This window comes from Struthio camelus, chromosome 4 (genome assembly GCF_040807025.1).
Source record: "Struthio camelus isolate bStrCam1 chromosome 4, bStrCam1.hap1, whole genome shotgun sequence".
Taxonomy (NCBI): domain Eukaryota; kingdom Metazoa; phylum Chordata; class Aves; order Struthioniformes; family Struthionidae; genus Struthio; species Struthio camelus.
In genome coordinates this window covers 14,455,310-14,483,117 of record NC_090945.1, presented here as the reverse complement: position 1 = coordinate 14,483,117, position 27,808 = coordinate 14,455,310, and the positions used below count along the sequence as shown (strand labels likewise).

The 27,808-nt window shown below is 40.8% G+C and overlaps 1 protein-coding gene across 4 annotated transcripts in view; it reads right to left on the bottom strand.

The window, feature by feature from the left end:
* Positions 1 to 27,808, bottom strand: part of GRID2 (glutamate ionotropic receptor delta type subunit 2) — a 718,520-nt gene that overhangs the window by 276,596 nt on the left and 414,116 nt on the right. For all 4 annotated transcript variants that reach the window (XR_011140833.1, XM_009674498.2, XM_068941563.1 and 1 more), the window contains exons 3-4: positions 20,448 to 20,732; positions 5,398 to 5,603 (exon numbers count right to left, since the gene is read on the bottom strand). Coding sequence is in view for 3 of the 4 variants with exons in the window: in XM_009674498.2 (XP_009672793.2) it covers positions 5,398 to 5,603; positions 20,448 to 20,732 (491 nt within the window). In the remaining variant the exon portion in view is untranslated. The remainder of the gene's footprint in view (positions 1 to 5,397; positions 5,604 to 20,447; positions 20,733 to 27,808) is intronic.

The window sequence follows — 27,808 nt, the reverse complement described above, 5'->3', positions numbered from 1 at the left end:
AATTTTTCTTATTAGTAAAAAGAAACAGAAAAACAAAACACAGTCAAACGTAACTGTAACTTCCCTTAGGATATATATAAAACTCAGTCAGGACAACATCACAGAATAAAGTGAAAAAACGACTGAGCTTCCATGAACCTTGGACACAAAAAAGTTGAACAGTCTCTCCTATTTCTCAGCAAATACGTTGTTTAAAGAAATAAGCCTGCTTGGAGTGCTACATAACACTATAGCAAAACCTTGTCTTAGCTCTCAATGACTCATGATTTGCTGCATAATCAGATCTAAAGTTGAAACCTGATAAAATAATAACAGTTTCACTATGTGAAAAAATTATATTTATTCAAATACTTTTACAATGCCCTATCATTTCCAAGAGAGGGCATAATCAAAAACAGGGCATTTGCCACCAGCATTGATGTCATTTTACGGAATAAATGTTACTTCTCATTCTATTCACAGGAGCCACTAGAAAAAGCACAGTGGAGGTTCAGTAATATAAAGAATTTTTAAATTGTATTTGCTCTATACGCATTTACTGTTCTCCGTTTCACTTAAAAACTACATGGCAAGAATTATTATTCAGTACTTCATTTACATGCTTTATTCTTTTTCCCCTGTCTACTTTAAATTTTCATTTATAAAGAGTTCTTTTATTTATGAAGGTGGTAGAGCAGCTTCTCTTCATCCAAGGTAACCTTACCATACTACAGTCCCATATCAGCTTGTAGTAGAAAAAATGTATTTTAATTTTCAGAAATCATGCATAGTAAATTGTACTAATGCCTAACAGCTACATATTTTTGAACTCTGATTTGAGAGTGAGCACAGAGAAATAAAATGGCTCCTACAGAGGCTGGTAAAACAAGCATGTCTGCATACACATAGGACTTTGCTAAAACTCTCAAATTTGCCAACTGAGATCCGCAACTAGTTTTGTTGTATACACTTTTTATATAGGCACTAACTCACTGTTCACCAGCCTAAGTGAAAGAACCTTGCCCGATTTCATGAGACGTTGACCACTCTGGCCCCAATTCTATGATACGGGAGACTGTAAATAAGTATTTAACAGTAAACATTCCCAGTATCTCTAGCATAATTACTTGCATGCTTGACGTCCTGGCAATATGGGGCTCTGCAGCTTCAGTTTATTGCAGAACTGAGCCTCTGGAATAATAAAAGTTAAATATTTTTAACTACAAAAAACACATGGTGGAGCGAGGAAAACAGCTGAAGAGCAGTACTCTGGTATGGGAACTGATGACGCTCGCTGCACCGATAGCTTGAAATTCTCAAGCCCTCACGACAGCTTTGCTGACTGATACATGCAGTCAGAGGTGTTACTGCTTCTTGTTACCCCACTCCTGTAAGAGGTCACTACCCCCGTAACAGAACCAACAGGGGGGACCTGGAAAGCAGTGGCAAGGTATATATTTGCATCCGCCCAGCTTGCTTCCGGTGTGGTGACCTCTCTGCCGAGGGGAAGAACTGATAGCTGGAGGTGACAGTACATTCAGCTTCTCTACCAAGAGCCTCTAGACCTTGCCTGTCAAACTCCAGCTAAATCCCTGGCTGAAGCTAGCTTTCTCTCCCCTTACTTGGCTTACTTGGACTTTTAGCCTGTAAAGGTTTCCGCTAGTCAACATAATTTTCCTCTGCTACATCTAAAAACTGAATCAGCTGCCTCATCTGTCTCCTGCAGTCTGCAATTGGCTCCTGGAGTCTTTGCACAAAATAACATCATCTTTTCTCTGCTCTTAGTTGATAAGGTAGCTTCCCTAGCTAAAGAGACATAAAGTTGTAAGCAGAACCATACTGGGAGTGATTCGACCCTCTTGAGGACAACTGGATCCCCCAAAAGTTGTTAAGCTTTCTCCCCCAATCCCCCGTCGAGCTAGAGTTTGCTGGCTTGTTGCTCCTCCTGCCCAACCTTCTTGTACTTGGCTTTAGAAGTACTTGCTTTGCAAAGAAGGCTCAACACTGGGCTGCTTTCTCTATTGCCTTTCCTAAGCCTTTCCTACTGTTTTGTTGAAATGCCTGCCCACCATGACTGACATGGAGATAGACACTTTCTTGTCCCAAAGCCTCCTTGCTCTTTTTTTTTTTTTTCTTTTTTTTCCCCCCTGTTTATTTCCTGAAGCACAGCAAGTGATTCTTCCTCTTCTTTCCACCCTGGCCTTGTGCCACTTGACCCTGGGGTTTTGTTCTCATGCTGAGCTTACAGTGAGATCCTATTCCTCATCCCCCACATGGCTTCTCATATCCTCAAAGTCCCTCACAGATCAGAAGAATACATACAAAAAACAAAATAAAAAGCAAGTAAGAGCCTCATAGTTCACACTAGTCACTGGTGCCCTTAGCTAATAACAACTTCGGTGCAAGATGGTTGGTTGTGAGAAGCTTGTCAGCAGTTAAAAAAGGCTAGCTGGGAATGTTTTGCTTCACCAATGAGAGCTGGACGATTCCTGGAGGGTACAGAAAGATTCCACCCTACGGAAAACTCAAACATTCATCAGCGTATCCCTGGCATAGGATTCCCCCAGACATGTCCCTAAACCGATCTGGGGAGAGGTCCCGATCTCTGCTAGTTCCATGCCTCCACACTTCTCAGCTCCACTGGATGTCCCTGTTCTGGCAGAGTCTTCTACCTCTCCATCCCCAGCTCAAAGCAATGAAGAACAGAAAAGATTTTGGCTAATCCCTCCCTTTTTACGTTATCCCTTAGGCCACAAGGAGACAAGTAGTGATATATCTGCTCCCCTTCCCAAGTCTTCCTGCCTCTTCATGCCCCACAGAGGGCAAATTATTACATAACTGTTAAAGGGAAAAATGGCTTTTACCCACCACCCCCATAGCCAGAACAGTGTATTTTAGATCTTAATCTCCATTTTCTTGAGTCTTAAGTAGAGACCTCATCTCTGCAAGCTCAAGAGACAGAAAAGCTGAAGAGAAAGAAGGGATCAGCTAAGATCTAAAATAAAAAGCAAGGCTGCTTTAAAAAAAAAAACCCACAGAAAATTCGGACCCAGAATGCTCTTATTTATAAATAAATATTCAAAGAGTCAGAACACAGATAAATTCTACCACAAGGAATCTCCAATTTGCAGAATGCCTATTTACACAGGCTAGTGTCCGACTATTTACCCTGGAAAAGTTGTTACTTGCATAGTAATCAAGCCCACGCTTACTACAGCTGTCGCAGAGTGAATGAGCCCTCTTCTCAGCTAAACAATGAAGGGGTTCAGCCAAATCAGTAGTCCAAGAAGAAGGGACCAAGTCGCAGAGACTGTTTGAGACTGTGAGGTCTGGAGAGAGAGGCCGACAGCTGAATCCAGCTAGGAAGCTAAATGCATCTCCTAGGGAGAAAAGCCATAAAAAATTGAGGGCTTGTCTACATACGCAGTTGCTTCTTATTAACTGCATATGTTGGCACGCTAATTCCACAAGGTTAAACTGAATTCCAAAGTTAAAATAATCAGGCACAAGGCACGCTCTTTGGAATAGGCATGTCCACACTTGAATTATTCAGGAACATCTTAATGCATTGACAGTACATAGATACTATAACTTGTTTGCCCATGCAGTACAGCTGCTGATAAACAGGTTTCAGCTATACATTGGCGAAGCTATCCTAGCATATTTCTCCTTGTTCAGACAACGCTTACAGGAGCACAACTGCTGTGAAAGGTAGTTCATTCCCCCACATCATTAGTAATAAAGTATACTAGTAAATTCACTTCTATTTGAGCAACTGTTCCTACTGAGAGGCTTCGGCGGTCAATTCTACCAGTCACGCATGTACCTGAAACAAACGTTATGCCGGCAAAACCCGTAAGGTAGGCCTAATCTGAGATTCTCTCCTCAAACTTTGCTCACCAAAGACGACAATGAGCAATACGGTAGTCTTACCAGAAAGGAAGAATGACAAAATGAGAATTCTTTAAAGTAAACAGCTTCATCCCTTGACAACAGGTACATGGGGTCTGTGCATTTTTAGTTATCCAGGTTTTCTTTTAAAAAGCTTTAAAAGCTCAGTGCCTGCAATCTCAAGAGATCACAATGACTTCATTACTACAATCAAGCATGTAAAAATAAATGATGATAAAAAGTAAGTGTGTTTTTAAAAGCGTGTCTCTTTTTAGGCGCAATACAGGAGTTTTGCCTCATTGAGTTACTGTAGTTATAGACTTGACTATTGCCGCTTTCGGATTGAAATGTGGAATAACTTACAGCGCCCCTTAACAAAAAAAAAACAAAAAAACCCCACGCCTGTGAGTTGGATGATGACAATGGTGCAGAACAATCTGAAACATGCCCACAAATTGTTCACAAGGCACTGCAAACATTTGGATAGCGTAGCACATCCTCATTACCCAGAATTAGCAAGCCTGCACGTGTAACGAGGACGTCAGAACGCCCGGCCAAAAAACACGCAAACAAAAAAACCCCAACTCCCAAAATCCTCTCCCAAACTCCATCTTGCTCAGAGGCATTCACTTGCGCCTGCATACAGAGTTAGTTTTTAAGCCTCAATTTTTCCAGACCCAGGCAATAGGAAAGTTGCAGAAGAATTATACAAGCTACAAATATATCCACTCAAAGAGAAATTATTTTAGAGAGAAAGTGCGTTTCCGTGGAACAGAAAAAAAACAGCAAAGCTTTTTAACTATAGGTTGTCAACGAAGGGAAGAGCGCACCTTCACGTAAATACAGGTGAAGCAGCACAGCACTGTGCAAGAGGAACCCTGTCACTCATATAAGAAAAATTATGCAACCTAATGGAGTCGAATGGACCGTACAAGTCATTTCTCTCTAAATCCTGAAGAACTTGTTGAAAATTCTGTGCATATTGCTTGCAATTTCTGTTTATATATGTAAGTACAGCCTTACCTTATCGTAAGTTCTTCGTTCAGACCTGATCCTTCATATTCATAAATTCTGTTACCTGCTGCTACTCAGTCGTACATAGCAGATCATCAGTAAAATTTATCTTACATAAAAAAAATAAAGTACCAATCAGGTACATGCATTTTTCCCACACAGATATATATTTTTCTCAAGCGAAAATAAAATAATTGTCAGCTGTAAATTTGGAAGGTTTTTAGGAATGGACACAGCAAGCAAGGAAACAGCAATACAATATCCACAAACATTAAAAAGAAGCCTGAGAGCTAATTCTTCTGCCCTAAATGCTTTTGTTCATGCTGAGCGCAGTTTTCCCTCTGCTCTGAACGACCAGTGAGGAGCATAAGAAAACACCTGTGCGCGGCGAGGATGTTTAAGAGACTATTTACACACTTATCTTTCTGCGAAGTCAAATAAGCTGAAACTTTTGACAAACAGCTGCAGCCGCGGTAAGGAGGAAGGACGACGTGACCGTCGCTACACACGTACCTCTGTTATGAAAGATTTGGCTGTCGATGGGTTCATGATAAGGATAGCCCGTCTCAGAGTGTCGCGGTAGCGGTTCAGTTCTTCTATCCGCATAGTGGCAAAGAGCCCCGTGATCATTTTATTGATGTTGTTTTCTACTTTCTGCAACGCTACATCCATTCCCTGCTGAGACACTTTGTCCAAAAACTCTTGTATGCCACGGATATCTAGGAATATCAAAAGCCCATCAAGATGTTAATTAGCGAGTGGGAAAAAAGAGAGACACACACACACAAAAAAAAAAAAACATTCAGTTTATCTCCCAAAAGTACTTTATTCAGTGTCAGGTAAACCCTCTTTGGACTTCAACGTAATAGTCGAAAAACGCTCCCGCTATTTCTTAAAAGCGCTAAGAAGTGAGAGGGAACCGCCACGCGCCAGCTACTGGCCGAAAGCACCGCTAGAAAACGGGGCTTGAACTAGTCCCAGCAGCTTTCCTAATCTCCTCGCTCGACCACCACACCAGCTCCACCTTTTCTTTGGTGGTGGTGGTGGGGGGGTTTGCGCTACATCGACAACGCGCCAAGAGGACGGTAACGCAGGGTGTTTCCTTTCGGTGAGGGCTGGGGGGGGGGGGGGGGCGAGTAGGAAGGAAGCAGGTTGCTTTTTTTCCTTCTCCTTTTTCCGTGGCTCAAAACGACGGCATCCGCCGCCAACACCGTGCCGCTTCGGGGGCCTACGCGCAGCTTGGGTTGGGCCCGCTCCAACAGCCCTTAACGTCGTACCCAACGGCGCGTGCGCGCGCCCTACTTCTTGCCTTTAAAAACCAAACAACGGCCGTAGCCGCGCTCGCTGTCTGCTCCCGCCTGCCACAGCCGCCGCCGGCCGCGTCCTGACCAAATCCTCCGCCTTAAAAAAAAAAAAAGAAAAAAAAAGACTCGGGGAGGAAGGATTGAACTACCACATATGAGCAAAAAAAACTCCCCCCCTCCCCCCTTTTTTCCCCTCCTTCTTCCGAAGGGCTCTACTGAAGTAAAAACTAGAAACTTTGCCTTTTTTTAAAACAGAGAAGACCAAAAGTGACTAGTTCAGAGTTGTTTTTGTTTTGTTTTGAACACGAACTACTCTTCCCCTGCTGCTCTACTCTTAATCTTTCAGCCACTTCCCCAGTGGCCCTCTAGGCCTCAAAAGCAAACCCCTGCAGGCATCGCTGGTGCCTCACCGCTGCCCTTTCACAGCCTTTTCTGGGGCGCTGGATGGACGTCGCCAGCTCCCCTGCTGCCCCCGGGGACACCCAGCACCGGAGGGAAATCCTTCCTCCATCTCCCCCCACCCGGATCTCGTTTAAAGGAGCAAAACAGACCTTAGGATAAGCAAAGCGGAGGCTGCCAGAGGCGGGTGTTATTTATGACAAAGGGACACCGGTAACCCATCAGAAAGCGGGCGTTTCTGAAGCAACGTTAAAGGTTTTTCACATTTACGATGGCATGTGTGGTTAAAACCCACTGGAAAACCAGACGGGGTGGGGGGGGAAGGAAAGAAAGAAAAAACCACCACCTCTTGGGGTTTGCACACCAAGTAGCCTGGTGACCTGCGCTCCAAGGGGCCCTCCTCGGTCCCAGGCGGTCTGCCCGGCCCGCGCCTGGATCACCCGCCTTCCAGGCGAAGGGCCAGAGCAGAGGCTACAGACTGACCAAGCGCCTTGTCCTCTCAGGGAGCGTCCTGCATCTGGGAAAAGACTCTTTCCGACTCTCTTAAGATCTCGTGAAAGATGACTACCCTGCCTGTTTCTGAGGTCTTTCTTCCTCTCTCATCTGCTCCCCCCTTCCCGCTCGCGGCCCTCTTGCGCAAGGGGGAAAGAAAAGAAGCCGCCACGCGACACGAGAGGAAAGCCAAAGGAACGACGGGGGGAAAAGAAAATCAGGCAGCGAGCAGGCCAGAGGGGCGCCCGAGCACCACAGGGTCAAGCGCTGGAAGAGAAGTTACCCCAACAGCCAGGAAAGGGCTCTCGGCCGGCCCTCGGGGCCGTCTCCTTCGCAGGGGATGAGGGGCACCGCACTGGCACGCCGTGGTAACAGCTCCGGGCCGCCCAGGAGCAAACCGCAGAGAATGGCGGAGCGCAGAGCTGCTGCTTTAACCTCACCAGGACGGTAGTAACCACACTCTCCTGGGGCTACACTAACACTTTCAGAGGCACTGAAGTTCAAGGCCAGATGAAACAACGAGAAACAGTAACTTCAAGTTACTGGGCAAAAGCAGATATCTGAAAAGTTTGGGGGTGTCTCAGAAGCCCAAAGCCCTATCAAGAAGCTCTGAGGCTTAAGACGACCTGCACATCCAGATCTGCTTATTTTCCACCACAGACAACAGCGTAAGGAAAACCAAGTCCAGCCTGTGCACGCAGAGAAAGCGCTTCGTCCGTCTCCCCAGCGGAGACGTACTAACCAGAGACTATTAGAGGTGGCCGCCCTCTGCAGACGGCGGGTTCCTCAGCGATCTTAAAACGCAAAGAAACAGCCACCTCACAGCTGGTAGCTAAACAGCCCACAAACATCATTCAGCAGGCGCGGCCTTGGAAGCGGGACCGTCACAGCCAGCAAGCTGGGCCTCTTTGTCTGTAACGCTAACATACAGGGAACTGGGCAGACACAGAGGCGGTTTCAGGCATTCAGCGCTGCAGCTATGTTCTTCAGATGCTGCTGAAATATCGGCATGACTGAACGCTTGAAGAATAAGCTTAAACACGAGTAAAATCCACGCTTATCCTAAAAATAAAGTTCCATGAGAGAATCAGCTACTAATTACAGCTTCTATTTAATATCTAAATCAGGAAAATTAAATTCAATCTAATCAGAGCTGTTAGAATTTTTTTGGGGCACTTAAGCACTAAATTAAGAAGCAACCAGATTATTTGAACTGGTGCAAATATGCCTAGTTTTATGCAAATGGTAAAATAATTTCTTTCCACTTTAACCCCTCCGTTCTAAAGCTTCTGAACTTAACCCAATTTGTGAATTACTCAGCATCTGGACAAGCGGAATATAAACTGGATAAAAACTGACCACTTTTAGTCAAAACTACTGAAGTGCACAGAACACTTATAGGTGGAACCTACATGTACCATCAAAATATCAAGGGAAAAAGACTTTGATTAGGAAAGCCTTTTTAAAAAATTTAAATTCTACAGCATAAATCCATATAATCTTCTCTGGCACCAGGACAGGTGAGGCAGGAACCACCAAAGGAAATTTTATTTGCAAAACAAAAACATGATTCCACTTGAGCCGAGTTTACAAACATGCAGAAGTTACTGGCTGACGGTCAGTAATCTGTGTTGTCCCAGAAGCCAGATGATGTGATCAAACCACTTTGTTTTACTTGCCATGATGAATACCTACCTACGCTTGCAACCAAAGAACAAGACAAACACGCTGAACTTTCATAGGATGAAGGGGCAGAAGGAACAGAAGTACTGCACTTAATCTACAGTTGTGTATTTATTAGGTGATCGTGCCAGTAGTCTATCAGTGTGTGCCTGACATCGCCATGATAAGCTTTTAGGAAAACAGCACCATTCTAATGGAAAGGATACCAAACCATGACTTATAAAACTTCTTTACTACCTATACCATTGATAAAACACAATGCTAGGGGCAGGAAATAAATACCTACTCGGCTTACACCTCAGCTTACCCGGTAGTAAAATGAAGATACTGGTGATGCTCACCTGCTGCTGTGACACAGCAGAGAGCAGATAAAAACACCCTGTTATTTAAATGCCATTTTAATTACAATGGTGCTTCCAGTGTTTCAGCAGCAATGACCATATTCAAAACGTATGCCAAAGAACAGATGCTACCACTGAATGGGCAGCATTATCTTTCCTGCGTGGATTGTCTGAAAATGGCACATTTCCACACTGCTCTGTGGAATCATCTTTCTAATAGATAAGCTCCTTCTGTAAAAAAATCTGGCAGGCAACCTGTAGCACAGATGGCTCCATTGCAGCGACACAGAACTGTTCACGTCTGGAACACAGGTGTTTCTCACCCTGAATTCGCTAACCAACCTGTCACCCAGCCAGAAGATGCATTTCTATTTTCTATTTAAAATCAGATGAGTCGCAATCATTTCCAGAAATGTAGAAGAGCTGCCCATTGATATCAACAATATTAATAATTCTGTTTACTGAAGAGAGCCAAAGTCACCATCTAGAGATAGAGCAGCGCTAGAGCCAAAGTTACCATCTCCTCTCCCAGCTACATGTCACTTCACTGTTAGTTAGAATTACTTTTTCTGTTTTTACTGCACAGTCATCACTTCAGCTCTACACATGTATGCCTAGGAACATAGTGTCATTCTGCAGTCAGATAGTCAACATCAGCTATAAAGTTAAACCAGGCTGAAAATTTAAAAGAAACATTATCAACCATTCTCTTTTCAACCAAAAGTGTGGCTAATTGAAGTTGGCTTAAAAAGTCTATTAAACAAAAGCAATGCATGGGGTAGTGACTTCTGACTATCCCTATATACCCCTGCTGTTGCAAGGTAGTTGGCCCCAAAGGCCTATACCCAGGTCCCAAGCACAAGGGTCCCCACTGCTGGTGCCCAGAAGGTCCAACACAGGACTTACCTGCTGGGCTGCTCCCGCACTGCACAGCTGAGCGGCACATGCAGAGCATCCTGTGAAGGTGAGCACAAGGCCCGTAGCCTCCTCAGCTCTGAGGGCGTCACTGACATACTCAAATGTGGGTACTCGGCACAACAAGAGTCAAACTGAGATCAGAATTCAGATGCCAGCTTTACCACAGACTTGTTGTTACTGTGCGATTTATAGAGGACCTGATCTAAGAAAGCCCTTCACAAATGACATGCAAGTCAAAGGGAATGCAAGCACCTAAATCCACATAAACTGCATTTAATAACCTTTTGGGTCCGAGAAAGACCATGGGATACATGCAAGTATCATACATGCTCCTGCACAGCATGCTCAGAGCAGAGCTAAGCATCCTTCACAGACTGTGGGTGCTATCTCTAATCTCCTTGAGAGCCAAACTTGGCAGGAGTTGGGCAGGTGAGGAGAACCTTACCTGACACAAACCAATCACATCATTTAATGGAAAGCTCAGCAGTTAGGACATGTGCACAGCCAGGTGACAGGAAAAAGGAATCAATACTTTCAGGAGATTGGGGGACGGGGGGGGTTAAACTCCACAGCTTTCCACATCTCAGGAAGGTTTCTTAACACTAGGTTATGGGAGAAATTGTGTCTTTGCTCTCTTTTTACGGAGGTGGCTAAACTGTTTATGTGATACACCTGGAAAGAGTAGAGCCTTGACTTTTGCTACCTGATCTCATTCTCAAAAATTAAAATTTGCTCCTTTCCCAAGAGTTTCCTCATCACTGGACCTGCTCTCCCTTGCTTCTCCTCTCTGGCTCTATGTACCTTTGCTTTTGCATCTCTGTTTCTATGCAGGGGAATATGCAGGTTTCTATGCATAGGGGAATTTCTATGCAGGAAAAAAATCTCCTTTTCCTTCTTAGGCAAAAGTCTAGTGTTGAGGACATCCTCAAACAAAATATGGTGGGTTTAAACCTCTCATAAAGCAAAAACAGTATATATACCCAGCGAAGCCATTAGATGCCACACAACACAAAAAGTGACTATATTAACACCTCACATGCTAAATGCCACTTAAACGCTCTTATGAAAAATGAGAAAAACACAGTAGATGCAATTTTTTGTCCCAAATCTCAGTATGACCAGGAGAAGAGAAAGATGACATTATTCACCAACAGTAATAAATTAACCTATCCTCTTCTATCATTATATTCCACCTAAATTACAAGGCGCTCACTGTTACTGAGCAGTTTGGCTATCTCAAACTCAGCTTACAGTCATTAGCTCATCCTCTCTGATACCCTTTTAGATCTGCCAACATTTTCCTCACAGCCTGCCCAGATGATAAATATCAACTGATTCAGCTGTGGCAGTAAAGGTGAATGCACCTGTCATAAATATTCACTGGCTGATTTACAGAAAAGACCACTTTATTTGTCCAGTTGATGAGAAAAGCCATTGTATAACAAATGACACTGTTCAAGTCCTTATCAAGAGAGCTTTGTAAGTCCAGTGCAGTGATTCTTCCTTACACAATCATGGTGAACACGACAGCAACTATTAATTACAGAAATACACTGCACACAAGGGAGATGCACAGCTCTGGCTGGACTCTGACAACGCCACTGCTCCGCTTAAAGCATTGAATGAAATGTTCACGCTCTGTGCGTGTTGATATTTATTAACATGGCTAAGATTTAGACTGAGGGAAAACAACAATTTACCAAGATGATTCAATATCAGTCTTTTACCCTGCTTTCAGAGCAGTGGGATTTCCTCTCATTAGTCAGGTTATATGTAATTCAATGGGCCTCCGAACTAAAACAAAACAAAACAAATACATGGTGCTCTAGTAGTGTTTTTAAATTAGCATTTGGGACCAAAGACTACTGTAGCTAAAAGGTCTAACTTCAGAAAATATAGTACTAGTTCAATCTCATAAATAAATTTAAACTCAAATGCTTAATTACACATGAAATCTTTTTTGTATTGTCAAAACTCTGTGGAGAACATTCCCCAAAGAAACCCAAGAGTTGTGAACTATGACATTTGTTTCCTCCTTCGCTTGCAATTTTCTGAAATCTATAGATGCAAAGAAAAAAAATTCTCTCTCAAATTTCTGATCATCATCCAGCTGGGAAAAAGGGTAAAAAATATACAAAAGTTTTGAGGTTTTCTGTTTTGAAGACCATATTCCATTTCAGTCTTCAAGCGAAGCAAGTAACTAATTTTGTTGTTTGATGTGAACTATTGCAGTGCTGCTCAAACGGCTAGGAAACTCTTATTTTGAAGAATCTTCTGAATATGCCATCCACATTAGCAACTTTGTGTTTCATGCCATACTTTAATTATTAGAAATTATCCTTTAAATAAAGAAAAAAAATATAGAGACAGTCTCAGGTAGCTGAATCAATGTTGGGGAAGCGATACTAACTTTTACAGATTTCAAATCCTGCAAGCCTTAGTTTCCAGTCTTACTGGTGACTGACACAAGATTTTTCTTTTGAGTTTCTCAGCTTTTTAACTGGAAAGAAAGGAGGAAAAAAAAAGCAAAGGATAAAAAAGATAAATAAAATTGAAGCTAGAACTAATCCATAAGTGTATTAGCTGCTACCTTAGCTTCTCTAAAATAGAGAGGGAGTCAGATAACACACTTGAGGAGGGTAACAATCCAATAAATTGTATAATCATGTACTTCTGACTGTCTGACCTGCTTTCTACCTCTTCATTTTTTTCGTTGCGACTACAACTTGCATCAAGTTTCCAAAAGGCTTCTAGTAGTTGCCTTTGAGTAAAGTAACATCTTGCAGAGAAATATATTTTTCCCATCCACTGCTTCCAAAAAAAGTAATGGCTCAAAGCCTAAATCTATGCATCTTCAGCATTTGCTCACCTCTTTAAAATTATGCCCTATAAATTATATAGGGCATAATAAAAATTATATATATAAAAAGATATAAATGTAGAGCAAAATATAAAATTATGCTCTATAAAATTAGACTTAAATATTACCCAGCTGTACAACCCCGCTCCATACTTAGCCTAGATATATACCACTATTTACTAGCAAGTAATCTATACTTCTATGTATATGGTGTACCAGCTCTCCCTCAGGTCACTGCTGCTGCCTTTTGGTTTTCATAAGCGTGAGGAGCCATACGTCCCCTTCCAAGGAGGTCAGGGGCATCAGCACAAGAGACTGTCCATACAGCACTTCCTGGGAGTGAAACAAGTGTGACAGAGTGTATTATAATTTTACTATAATCTTATAATCTTAACTAAGGCAAATTGTTCTCTGAGCATGCATCAATCTGCTCCTCAGTAATTTTTTCAGTTGATTAGAAGTTTATACTACAGGAATGGGAAGATTTTAAGAGTGGATTGGCAATATGAAGAACATAAGCTTTGAAAATGATGAAGATGAGCTAAGATTTGGAAATACAGTAATAAATCATTTCTACCTTTTCCTTGTGTCTCTTTTTCCTTGAAGATCAGCGAAAATTGTGGCAGAGAGCAATTTTCTTTTTCAAATTATAAAACTACCTGATGATTATGATTTTATTAACGCAACCATCAGCTTTAAAAACTACCACAACATGCCTAATGTATATTTACTCATGTCTTTGGAGGCATGATTTCTTTAATCCAGCATCCAAGTACTTTGTTCAATAGTTTTCCCTTTTGAAAACTGTCCATTTAGCTACTGGAATATCAGCTGACAAGCTCAATTTTAAGTACTTCTGAAAAGACATTAAAACAATGTATTGCAAGTTGAAAAAAAACTTAGCAAGCTGCAGTAGAGATCATTGCAAGGTTCAGGTACTCAGATATTCTTATGAGAAGTCACTTTTCTTTTGAGGCTTGAAGACTGCACGCACTGATAAAACCTCGTATGTGGGGAAAACCTTGAGGCAGCATCTCATTCACAGAGTTTACCTGTTATACAAGTATTAGGACAACATCTACAGTTTTATTTTGACCTCAGCATTGAAACTCTAGATATAATCATGGCGATCGCATGGCCATTATTCCACTGGAAAAATATTATATAGTAGTTTAGTTAGCTCAGAAATGCATCAATTTTAGAGCCAACCAAAATATAGTCAACTTCCAGTGGTATGCCAACCAGCAAAAGTAAATTGTTACAAAAGTTCTCACAAACAGCTGCTAACTTGCAATATAATTAAGTGACACATTAAAGTTACACAGAAGAAAAATACATGTTCCTTTCCTTAGCTGGATAACATAATATGTACTAATGCAAAAAAAAATCAATAATAAGCCTGAATTAATTATATGTTTACTGAGGCACAGTGAAGTAAATGAGTACAGGAAGTTGGCAAGGAGCCAAATGAGTAATAAACAGTTTTAAGACTGTCTGGAGACAGACTTGAGAATATTATAGTCATCAGGCAGCTGAAAACAGCCTCAGGGTAATTATAAGCATTTGCAATCGATTAAGGAGAATGTGATTCTTTTATGAATCTTTATTAAACTTGCATTGAAACTTCGAATAATCTGAAATGTTACGGTTCCAAGCGCATCTCTGCGAGTGGTCATCTGATATTTATTCTTGGAAAACATTTATGCAGGAAAGTATCAACGGAATTATTTGTTTTCCGCGGTTGTCAAAGGAGAGACTAAGAATCCAGGGCTCAAACCCATAGACGGGCACCGTCTCAGGTTATCACCCCTCGTAAAATACAGGTGGCATCCTCTCTGCAAGCAACTCACCCTTTTGCATTCCAAGGTATAATCCCTTCTTTTCCAGGATCTTTAAAGATGGGTACTCCCCTCCTGCTACACTGCATCTAGTTGATGTGGAGGACTGCCACCTTCCTGGGGCAGGGGTAGGGGGAGCGCTTTCTTTTGACTTCATAGTTTCACAGACCTCTTTTCGCTGGCTGGCGTCCACCGTGTTACAGGTCTCACTGCTCCCCTCCTCGAGCTTGTATCTTCCTCATCCCCCAACCTCCCTCAGACTGAGCTTGAGACATGACGTTGAGTGACACAATTAGGCCCCTCAGCACTGCCTTCATCCTTCTCAGGTGTGCAACTAATCCCAAACAGCTGTGTATGCTGAGGGGGCGAGCACGAGGATCTCCACAAGAAAGGTTTTGTCAGAAAGAGACCCTCTTTTTCCTTTTGCTAACCTTCTCCCTTCCCTTCCAGGGATATTGATGTTTTCAATTATTTTTTCAGCCTCCACTTGCTATGAGATCCCCTGCCTTAGCAGAGTAAATCCCCCTTATATTGGCCTTAATGATATTTCTTTGCAAAAGTAAAAATTAAATTACCACCTGAGGGACAGGCAAAAAATCCACTGCCAAATATATGCAGAAGGTCGAAAAACTGTAAGCAAAGATATATTTGTCCTGAAATCAAGAAATACGATGTAAATCAGCAACGATGCTTGCATATTGCAGGCAAGCTGGGTTGAAAAATACAAGCTTAGACCAGAATGCTGGACAGGGAAGCGGAGTTTTGTAACTTTTTTTTGCATATAAAATACAAAAGGATTTTAAAATATTACTACCACTGCTATAAAAGAGGATAGCAAATAAGACAAAATTCATTCCCCAGAAACAATCTTATTCCCCTAACCTTTCTAGATAAAGTGCAGAATCTTTCTATCAGCTTTGGCTCCAACAAAACATTAAAAATAAATGTTTTGAAACAGCTAAAGTTTCTCCTTTTCATCTAAGAAACGTAGAGCTAGCTACACCGTAAAATGGCACAAAATTCACAAATTATGCTTTTGCAGTGATTCACTGGCTTCTTCATAAAGAATTTACTGCTACTGGAAAGTATCTGAGTTCAGATGCATTCCTGGAAAATACTGAGCTGTACACTGCTGCCTAAAGAGAGAGAAATGAACGGCAAAAGCTTGCCCCTTGTTGATACACCACAGAGATAAAAATCACCAATGTGCTGGGGTTCTAAGTCGGTACTCAACTTACTGTAGCCTAGGCTCATACGTTCAGATTTCAAATGACTTCTTCATTTGTTTCCCTTTGTGATTTACTTTCTTCAATGCGTAAGGGTCTTTTTCATGTGGATACTTGGGGACAGGCCATTGTCAGATGCCTATCTGTAGTGGGCCAGAATTTGCATTATTTACTGTGCCAAACTATAATTTGTTTGCCTTGAACTTGCAACCACAGAATACAGATGATAACGACTGGGCTAAGCGTGTTCAAAACGTTTTGAAATATCAGTGGCTCTTTTTACAAATGCAAACTTAGCAACTTCCAAATTAATAAGCTCTACTTTTTACAGTGTCCAGCCTGAAAGTGCCTTCTCTGAGAAGGGTGTTGATGGTCTTAAGAAAGAGTTCAGTGGGATCTACGGCCTTAGCATAGGAAACGGCCAATCACTGCACCTGCATTTAAAAGGGAGAGGCATAGCTACTCTTTACAGTACAGTGGTGCTATAATTTGAGCTGAGCAGTCAAGAATGAAAAGAGTACGAGCCAATTTGACAGTTTTAACGAAGTAAATTTGGCTTGTACAGGCTGCGTGGATGGTACCTTTAACAGCAGGTTGAGAAAGGCAAAGATATGTTTCTACATCACTTCTTTAACACCCGGCTAATTAGGACTTAACGAAGTAATTGCTTCCTTCAAAAATTTTAACTATCTATTTTTTCTGGGATTTTTACAAAAGGAGAATATTTGGCAAATAACTCTCTCCTGCAGAAGGACATAGTTCCAATTATAAACAATACTCTAACTCTCTGATAATGAAAAACAGTCTATGACAGATTGCAAGATAAAAGTAAAATGCAACTCCAATTCATAAAATTAAAAATCTATAACACTGGTAAATTAACACAGAAATGGTTGCAGCCTCTTTCAGCGGAGCGAGAGATCTGGATTAGCACAGTATTTACTTTGGATTTGAGCCTAGTTTTACTGTAGGAAAATTTATTATAAATATGAAAGGGATATTTTCTTTCACATAGCAAAAACATTACTGGGAATAATTTCAGTAATACAACTGAAGTGTTTTGTTATAAATCATTAAATTAAATCACTGCGAGAAATCATTTCTCACAAAGGAAATGAAACTGTTCTGATTAGCAGAACTGGTCAGTCTAACAGCATTTTCTTGTTTTCTAACTTATAAAAAGATGGCAACGGTGGAAAAAATTAAAGGATTAACTCATATTGGAATCTGTATTCTCATTACTTCTCAGGTGCCACTTACTGCTAGCTATGGAGACATCACTTAAAGCTGTGAAACATACCTTGAGAAGGAATGATCACCGCATATCAAAAACCACTGGGGCAAGAAATAGCTCTGTTTGCACAAGTGTCAGTTCTGCAAAGGACTGGAGTACGTGCTTAGCTTTAAATACACGAATAATCTCTTCCACGTTCAAAAATATGAATTTAATTCTACGCAAGTGTTGATCTCCCATGCACTTTAATGTTGAATATTTCATTAAAATGTCTAATGTTAACTGCTGTGGACAGTGAAACTGAGCAAAGCTTCCGAACAGAATCTGACTGTAGGCCTGTATGAGCTGAGGGCAGAAGTAAAACAAACATTACAGCAGATCCTCTCAGGCAAGTTTGGGCGTGGGACTGGTGGCTTCTAGAGAGGACTGCAGCCATCCCTAGCTGCACTGACGATTTGACCAGCTGCATGCCTCACTCTGGGGCCTGCACGCTATGTCTGCTTGTCCAGTTATTGATTGCTTCCTAAAATAGGCAGAGAAACTAATCTTAACGATCCTAATGTTCCCTTCCCCGCTTTTCCCAAGCTCTCTTGATGTTGTTGGGCCAACTCTCTATAGAGTCATAGTCTACAGACTCATCTAAACGGATGATTTTCTCAAACATCACATAATTCAGGCTAGATGGGACCCCAGGAGGTCATCTAGTCTGACCTCCTGTTCAAAGCAAGGTCAACACTGAATTCACACTTCTCCACTCTATAATCCATTAGCATGTGATCCCAGCTCCTCATTTTGTGCCCTCACTTTCTCTGTCCCTCCCTCTGTGCAAGTCCCTGTTTACTCAACACAGAACGTGGGAAGAAAACCTATGCCCTGCTAATGTACTGGAAATGCATCAAATATATCAAGCAAAAAAGCACAAAAAGGGGAGAAAGTGACATAACTTGTTAAGATTTATAAAAAGCTCCTGGCAAGATTGCTTGCTAGGGACTGCTAAGAAAATAACGTCATCAGGGGTAAGAGGAAAACTACTGCCACGTATCAAAAGCTGGCTAAGAGAATTAAGAAAAGGCAAAATACTATGTCAGGCCTAATGATTTCACATGAAGTAGGGTAGGGAGGAATTAGAGAGGCATTCCAGCACGAGAAAAGAGATTGGAGAGACAGAAAAGAACTGTCTTAATGATGAAGATAACGAGGGAGGCCTTGGGTTAGGGATGGTGATCTGAAACTTCTGCTCTCCTTTTCCCTATTAAAAGAGGAGGAGGAGCTAGATAGTCAGTGCAATCAGTGACACACAATTTATAAAGAAAATACAAGAAGCCTAAAGAGAATATAGAAGCTGCTTGCTGCCCCAGGATGGCTGTCGAAGTCAAGGATGATTTAAAGACGACTACATCGTTGTATGCATAATAACCCTATTCAGAGTTACAGGTTAATTTGAAGCTGAGGTTGTATTTAAAACCATTTTATTCGTAGTGTAAGCACCAAACTACAATAAGCTCACAGATAGTCAGAAAGAGGACAGACTGCTCAATAAAGGCCAAAGGCACAATTTTTTGCACCTTTTTCTGGTACACATGATAGCGATCACTGATCAAAGTCAGATTATCAATTTGTCTAGTCCAGTATGTCTTTATCTATAGCCTACCAAAGTCAGAGCAGCTTAGAGAACAGTGAAGAGACTTAATATCTGTCTAACGTCACATCTAGGGAGCACGTGTCACAGAACGAACTACTGGTCTGAAGCTTATTCCTTGCAGACAGGCACCTGCATTACATAAGTCATGCCATAACGAAATTCTTACCCAGAAATCAGGGACAAAAGGACATGGTGTCTGAACTGCATTCTCAAGTTAAATAACATAACTTGAATAATACAGAACTAATATTTGTGAATATAATTATTCAGAACTATCCATTAATTGTAGAGTTGGCTTGATTTTTTTTTTTACATGAGAATATACATGCAAAAAGGTATGTTTTAGCTGGCATAATTATATTCTTCATACGTACGCTGGTACTTAGACGCACAAACTCATAAAACACAAACAATAATACTCTCTGTTGCAAGCTTTTTGGATAGGTGGTGGTATGCTTTTATCTCTTGCTGTGTGTGTGCGTGTGTGTGTGTGTGTGCGTGTGTGTGTGTGTGTGCGCGCGCATTTAGATAGAGATACATAGATATATATTTGCTTTTGCATGTGTGCTCCTCATCCTATTACTGAAGCTTTTCAGTGCGGCTTCATTATAAATAGAAATTCTCTTATTCATCGTTTTCTATCATTCTAATTTAAGAATTTATTATGTAGCCAGGCGAGGGAAAAAATCAATAACACCTGATCTGAATGAGCCAGTTATTATACACAGGAAGTTGCTGAAGCGAGCATTTTTCAACAACTTGAAAATCTAACTTTGAAAATAAGTTTTAAAATGTTCATCCAAACCAGTTATGATTACTTATGAATAATGGATGCATCTGAGGAAAGCAGGTCTGGTTTCAAAGCAATTTCCCATAGAAAAAGATGATAACATTAGTCAGATAACGTATCTATACTACAGCAATATGTCTACTCAACCTTAGAAGATATCTTTACAGAACTTGACGGAGTCACCAAGTTAGATGGCGCAGTCTGATTTGCGATGCCCCCTGTGTTACACGTACCCTATTATATAAGGGCTGTCAATTCAGCACATTTCTGGAACACTAAACGCGCTCAAAAACGAAGGGGCATTGTCTTTTCCAGTTCCTCCTCCTCAAATACTTATTTCTACAGAAGTTCTGTCTAGCAGCTTTCCATTTACAAATACCAGCTCATTCTTGCTGAGGCTTCTCTCCTACATTCACTGCTGCTGCAACTTCTTGCCATCAAACGTGCGCCCATAAGTAGGGGAGTTTCATCACACAAGAAAGAGCTCTACAACATGTAAAATCTTATATGCTTTCTCTCAGATTGTCATCTTATACGTCTTACCTATACTCCGACGAAAAAGAACTCGCTAAAAACATTTACGCCTCATAAACACTGACAAAATAGAAAGCTAGAAAAGTTCTATATTTATCAGCTAACTTTAGCAAAGAAATTATCAAATGAACCTGTAAAACTTGATTGATTTTGGAAATAGATTTTTCTGAGGTGCTGTGAAACGCTAACAGAAACATTCACAGGCAAAATGTAATCTAATGGAAGACTATAAAGATTTAACGCTATTGCTTTCAACAGAATCATGGATTTAACAACAATCACCCTGCTAAATAAATACTTACCATACTCATTATCATAAAAAATGATGAATTTTTGCCAGGCGTATTCTGTGACCACCCTCAAAATGACATCATTTAAGTAGACAGGGGGACGGACAGAGAGCGTGTAGTCATCGTTGCGGTTGCTCCTGGTGAGCCCGCAGCCGCTCCTCGGCGTTCCCGCTGTCGAGCGCTGGATGAAGAGATGAGGGATGTGCATGGCATCCGCCAGCGACTGCAGGGATCCGGCTGACGTGCAACCAATCGAGCTGACAAGGGCCAGGATGCCTTGGTTCATAAGGTCGCAGGCTGTAAGAAAGCACAGCGATATTCAAGATGACAAGGGCAGTTCAGTACATACAGTCTATTTTTCTGTTGAAATGCAGACGCTGGGAAATGAAACACAACAGTTTCAATCAAGTGAAACGTGGATAAAATTTTGCACATTGAGTAATTCAGATCTACATTCATGAAAGTCAGAAGGCTTCTCTATTCATTTCAAGCTGTCTTATAGTGAAAGCTGAAAGATTGCCCCTTCCACCTTGCCCAGAAATGAGTTATCGCCTGAAGATGGAACCTCGCCCTGGGCCTTCTGAGGGTCCCCAGGAAGAGCAAAAATGTATTCCAACCACTGAATTAACATGACTTCCTGAGGAGATAAACGCTCTTCAAAGTCTAGCACACCAGCTCCACAAATAGCATCTTTGCATTATACAGAGAAAACTTGAAGAAACAACAGCTCAAGCTTGCTGTCAACTTTTGAAGACAACTGAACATGATTATGTACATCAACTTGTCCAAGCAAAAACTGAATTGCTTTTGGGTTCCGAGAGATATATGCAACAATCTTATGTAACTTATCCTTTTAGGGGAGGAAAAAAAAGCAAGCCTTAAAAATAGCAGGATGCTTTCAAAATTCAGTGACTAGTTTACATACGTTTTCTCTCCTCACTTCTGTGAGAGAGGCATTGAGATGTTTACGCTAAAAAACTACCTTGTAACTAATGATCCAGTTTATGAGACAGAGTTACAGTAGACATCCTGAAGCACTATACAAGTGACATCCAGAGTAACAGCAGAGGTATTTATCATGATTAATGTTAATGCAATCAATAAATACCAAAAGAATTAATAATGATGAGGTCTGTAATTTTGAAGCATTACCCTGCAAAATAAAGCAGAGTCAAGTGTTTATGTTGGGCTCCTAATAGAATTGAGAGCTCAAATGAAGAAACACCACAAGCTTGTGGCATAATTTCCTAGAGCGCGCTCAAGGCCAAATTTTGAAATACTCTTTTTGCCATTGGCAAAAACTACTTGTGCAGTCCACCTGCATTCACACATTGAAATTAGGTAATGGGGCAGTAACACCTAGTACGCATTTACATATGCATATCTAATACTTAACTGTGCAATTACTTATTTTGCAAGAATCTTCTGTGCACACGACAGGTGCGGGCAAAAGCAAGAAACCCACATGCGAGAAAATATTCCCCTAACAACATGAAAACATATCTTATGTTCAGACCTGTTGTCTCATATCATATGGCTCTTACTCACAACGAGTAATATTTTACTCTGCAAATGCTTATTGCCTTCAACAGGAATATTTACAGTGTGACGGATGAGTTACCACAATCAGGTCCATGCGGAGCTTGACTCCATAGCCAAACTGCAGCACCGTAGATGACAAATTCAGAGTGTGCCAGTGTATCATTCCAGTTAAGATACAGAGATCTGCAACACTCCAGGATTGATTCTCAGGGCATCCTGATAATGCTGAGACTATGTCCAAGCCTGAAAACAAGCTTAGAAACAGACCTGGGAACACTCCTGAATTCCTTCATCTAGATAAGTATGGGAGAATCAGCCTTTCCATAGAGCAGTTCCAAAATCTTTTTGCTTAGGAAAATGTTTTCCTTCATACATGCTCTGCACATGACTCAGCTTTGGGACCAGCTGCTGGGCTTCAGGTTAAACGCAACATATTTCTCATATTTCTGCTGCCCTTTTTCAGAAGGTTACCAAATGCACTTGTACCAATTACCAATGAGATTATTAGTATCTCACGAGTTTCTTAGATTCGGGACATTTTAAGACACTCCTGTTCCTTCATCTTTTATGCCGCTCGTTTATGTTCTTCTTAATCCTCACTTTCAAAAAAATAAAAGGCTACTCAATTTATCTGTTTTGGCAGTTCCTGAATCTCGTTCCTGATGCGGTTCTCCTACACTTGCATGAGCACTGTAATACCTACGTTACATATCCTGATGAGAACGCTACTGCTAGACAGAGAAACGACTTCTATTGATATACAGATCTATCCATCAATAGATGTCTATAGCTATATACATATGCCAATAGATATACCTAGATGTCAACAGACGTAACTGTAACATAAACCCAATGTCAGGTTTTGCAAAAGCATGCTTTTATCTCAAACAGAATTTAGGTCTATGTGGACCCAATACCACCCCTTTAAATAAAAGATGTAGTGTGACCCTCCAGTCTCTCAAATATGACTTTAAAAGTATGTTAGACTGCATTCCAAAAACCACCTGAAAATGCCTGCATTTGCAGGCACTCCGTCAGACCAAGAACAATCAGTATGCGCACCGTAATGCTACCAAGTGGGGAAAAATGCTTTTTGTGAATCGGGTTATTGAAACATGATGAGGAAAAAAAAAACAATACAGAACATCTAGCTCCGCAGGGCCAAATGCTAATACTGGCAAACAAATTGAGTGAAGGATTACAACCTCCTCTCTCGACATTGCACCACGTTTGTTGCAATAGCCTCGGTATCAGAGTTGTCTGTACAGCTCCTTCTTCCATGTACGCTTATGAGAATTGTGTATCCTGGATTAGGGCAATGCAGACCCTCCTGCACCTTACTCCTGCACCCCTACGCTTGGAAACTGTTTAATACAGAGAGTTACCTGCTGGAGAAAGGGCTGTCAGTTGAGAGGCAGGCTTTTTAGAAAAATGAGCGTATAAGTTACAGAGTTCACCTCTCCTGCCTGAATCAGTCTATGAGTGGATTATTTTTTTGAAAACAAATATAATTTCTTTGGTATATACACATACAAGCAAAGTAAAGCCTACACATTATGCCAAAACATCACATACAATATCATATTCTCCTTAGCCAAGCTGAACTGTGGGAGTTTTTTTTTTTTTTTTTGGTAAAAAGCTTAAAACTGGGCTTTGCATGTTTTCTTAATCCTTTTCTCCCCTCTCCCCCAACAGAAGCTTAATTAAATCCCTTTGCTAGTGATCCAAATCTTGCAACTGTATCTTATCAACTGACTAAAAGCTCTGTCCAAGCACATATTCCTTCTTGAGCCTGAAATATCAAGGCTATATTTTATCCTATCTTTGTGTAAAAAAAATTATACATGCATATATACACACACATTTATATAAAAGGACTTAAGTAGTGTCTTCTCATTGAAAACTCTGTTGCAATTTAAATTGCAAAACCACCTCAGAGATTGTATTTTCAAGCTCATATTAATTTAGTCCACTGCCAATATCACCAACCTATATTAGTTCACCATCTGCAAAAGAACAAAAATATTGCTGCACCTTTTATGACCCCACGCAGTACAGTAGAAATATCAAACTCAACTGGACTTGCACACCGTTCCATTGCAAGTTTGACGTAGAGGGACCAAAGAATTAGTAATAATGTTTATGAAACATAAAAGTTGTCCAGATATCAATTCACCCTCATAACCACCACAGAGCAGATGCTATTCGAAAATGCTAATAAAACCAAAGGACAAAATTTCTCATGTTATGTAGAGAGAATATCAGGAATGTCTATATTATAAGATAATTTAAACGTTTCTCAAATGCATATATATACACACACACACATACATATACACACTTACAGCCATTATCTCCCGTATAACACACACAAGTGCACGCACACAGCCTTGCACCTAACTCTTCAGCTGATCTTGTCTTTCTCAAAACACAAAGTTACTGAAGGTCCAATACTGGTGGGCCAACTGCCAGCAAAAAAACAAATCTTTTAGAGTAAAATCTCTTTTAAGCTAGAGCTTGCCATAGCAGCTAAATAAATTTTGCGTTCACTGTGCTATTTTTTTTTTTTTTAAATAAAGTGCACAGCTACTGCAATTTGAAATAAATAATTTATGTCTAGGCTATCAGCTCGTATAAGCACTTCTAGCAAAGTAGAATTTAAATGGCTATGGTTACAAATGTGTCTTTAAAATGTGTTCTCTATAAAATGGAAACAATGGTAGGTCCTTAAATAACTACTAGTTGTTGTAATTCAGCAGAAAAAATCCATAACTAAGGGCAAGTTTAAAAACAGATGCAGGAATAAATAAGACGCAACAAAAAAGGACTACTGAGATTTAAGTACTGCTATTAACGTGGGCACTTTACTAATCATTGTCCCCTGTTTCTCCTTGCTCATAAATCATAAGAAATTGCACTCATACACCCTCAACTCATGAGCACAGGTGAAAAAATGAGGGTAACCTCATGAGCTTCCAGTAACAGCACAATTTTGTTTCCATTTAAACAACTGGTTAAACAAAGCCAGACCAATTCTTAACATTAGTTTTCTGAACATGATACATATTGAACATAATGAGTGGGTAGTATCCCTTTAAATAATCTGAGGTCCTCCTTCATTTTCTACAATTTAGAAGCTACAAGACTCCTTCCAGAACAGTCGCGTGGCTTGACCTAATACGTAACATACGTTTAGTGAACAGAAACTGGATCGAAACAATGAGGCAAGTTCCCTAAGACCTGGTGCCAAGGGCTGCCCTGTCTTGGGGGCCCATCACCACTCGTGCAGCCCAGTGTCACCGCCTGGGAGGTCCTCTTTGAAGCTGTCAGTGTCTCTGGGGTCCACAAGATCCACCCACAGGTTGCCGAGAAGAATCCGCAGATTTGTTCCATATTTCAAGAAAAATAGCCAAGATCCTACAACGCAGCTAGAGGCCGAAGAGAAAAGTCTAGTCCACAAGAACCTCCACATTTTTCCCCATAATGATACATTAACGGTGAGGAATATCTTTTAAGTATTTATTATTGCATTCTGATGATTAACTGCCTCTTCCCTCACTCTATTTATAGTTATCTGCATCCAAGTCATAGTAAACTGCTGATTCAAAGGGCAAAATACAACAGCAACGGACTTGAACACCTAAGAGATGGATATGAGGCACACAGAAGTTCTAGGTAGCTTTGAAAAAATAAACGATGCTTTCTTGTTTACTTTGAGAAAAATATCCTGCTGGCTGGCCCACAAATCCATTCTTAATTTGAGGTTACGATGAGGACAGAGGGCATGCATGCAAATTCCTCCTCACAAAGACTAAGGGTAAAGGCTGGGTATCTGCCACTGAAACGCTGCGCTCCCTCTATTCAAATGGGCACACTAATCACAAAGTAATTTTCTGTCTTTGTTTGTCACCTTTAAATAACAGTCCCAAAACATTCATGACCTCAGTGTAAAGAGATAACGTGTTTACAGGAGAAAAATAAATAAATAAAAACTCGCAAGAAGTTTAAACGGATGAACTACAAGTCTTTTGGTTGATGTTCATAATCTTAGATGCAAGGAGTAAGGATAAAATGCGATTATGAGGCCTGTGATCAAGTAAGCCTGGTCTCAAATTCTCAATAAATCTTTTTAGTCACTTTTGGATAGCACTTCTGCTCTTGCAAATTAGTCTTCCTTCATAACACAGTGGTTCATCCCAGACTTAGAACTGAATTATTGCAAGATGAGTGACAGCACATTTTTAATATATCTTGAAAACTATTCAGAAGAAAATAAGGGTAAGATGTGGGAAACAGTATTATTGCCTGGATTTTAAAGAATGTTCTCCGCTGAAGCGCAGATAACACAGTCTCTGCAAATCCATTCCTGTTCATGTTTTTGATGTGATTATAGAAAGCCACTTCATTTACATATTTCGTGTAAACATTAACCAATCTTTCCCTCCTCCATTACATTATACACAACTCAGAAAGCTCACGGTATTTTAAATTCACTTGTAATTAACCTTTAAGGGATTTTAGTTTGTCCTGCCCATAAAACAAACTTGTGTTTGAGTCTTAACAGCTGTGCTTCCTAAGCCTTGGGATTTGTTTGCTTGGGAAAAATAATCCAAACTTCTAATATCTAAAGAATAAATTTGAGGAATAAAAAACATTACCACAGAGCATTTGCATCTCTTTTGCACAACAGCCCCTCAACCACTTTCAAATGTTTTTATTAACAAGTCTTTTTTGGGGTCAGATTTCCTCCCATATACAGGTTTTGTCAATTATGGTAGATGTTAAATCTATTACATTAATAATTCATCTGAGCCTTGAAAAATAAACCAGAAAGCTTCCAAGTTTAGAGAGAAGTAAGAGTTACACCTTTTTTTTTTGACAGCATCCTTTGCAGGATGCAATGAGAGAGCTTGAAAGAAGCTTAGTTTATGAAGGTCAGTTTACAAAACTTACCAAACACTAGACAAATTCTCTTTCTAGAGAAAACGTCCATATTTATTTATTTTTCCTCTAAGCCAGCTTGCAGCTCTTCTGATCCACACTATAGAGGCACATAGCAGGCAGAGAGATGGCAGTGAGTCTTCCTACGCCTAGTTGTTTCAATCTGGGTTCACCTCGTGCTGAAGTTGTTGCACCCTGGTTTTGGCTCACAGGAGTAATGGTTACCAGCAAAGCCCTGAACTGCTTTGAAATGCATTTAAAAATAGTATTTCAAAAAAGTAACACACCAATGGGTCCTCAGCTGAACCCTGGCTTTAGCCACCATCTCCCCTAGCGCATGGATGTGAGTACGCTCCTAAAACGTGCCATAACATCTTTTCCGCCCCTGCAATCAGGTACATATGGTTGTGAGGTCAAGAGATGGTGCTGATGGTCCAGGAACAAGAGGGTGCCAGCACTGCTACAGCAATGCTCAAGACACAAAATTAACACCTAGATTTGGGATGACTTCCTTTCCCTGCCTCCCCCAAGAATGACAGTCTGTAAAGTTAATGTAGCTCACTGGAAAATAGGGAACGTGGGGAAATCTGAGCCTTAATTTACAAGAATGGCTCCAAAATCCTGTGTTTTTCGTTTGTTTGCGTGGTTCGTTGGTTGGTTGGTTGGTTGGTTGGTTTTTGTGCTGATCAAGCCTGCACTGGCACAAGCCAAACTTCACCTACTGCTAGCATCCTTGCTCAGTGTTGCATAAGCAATTTCCGTTCATCCATTAAACAGAATGAAAATTTTTCATTTCATGTGCGGTGAAAAATGATAGATTAGACTTGATTACCTATTTAATGATGAAGCATGTATTACTTCAGACTACTCCATCCTTTGCTCATCTTTGC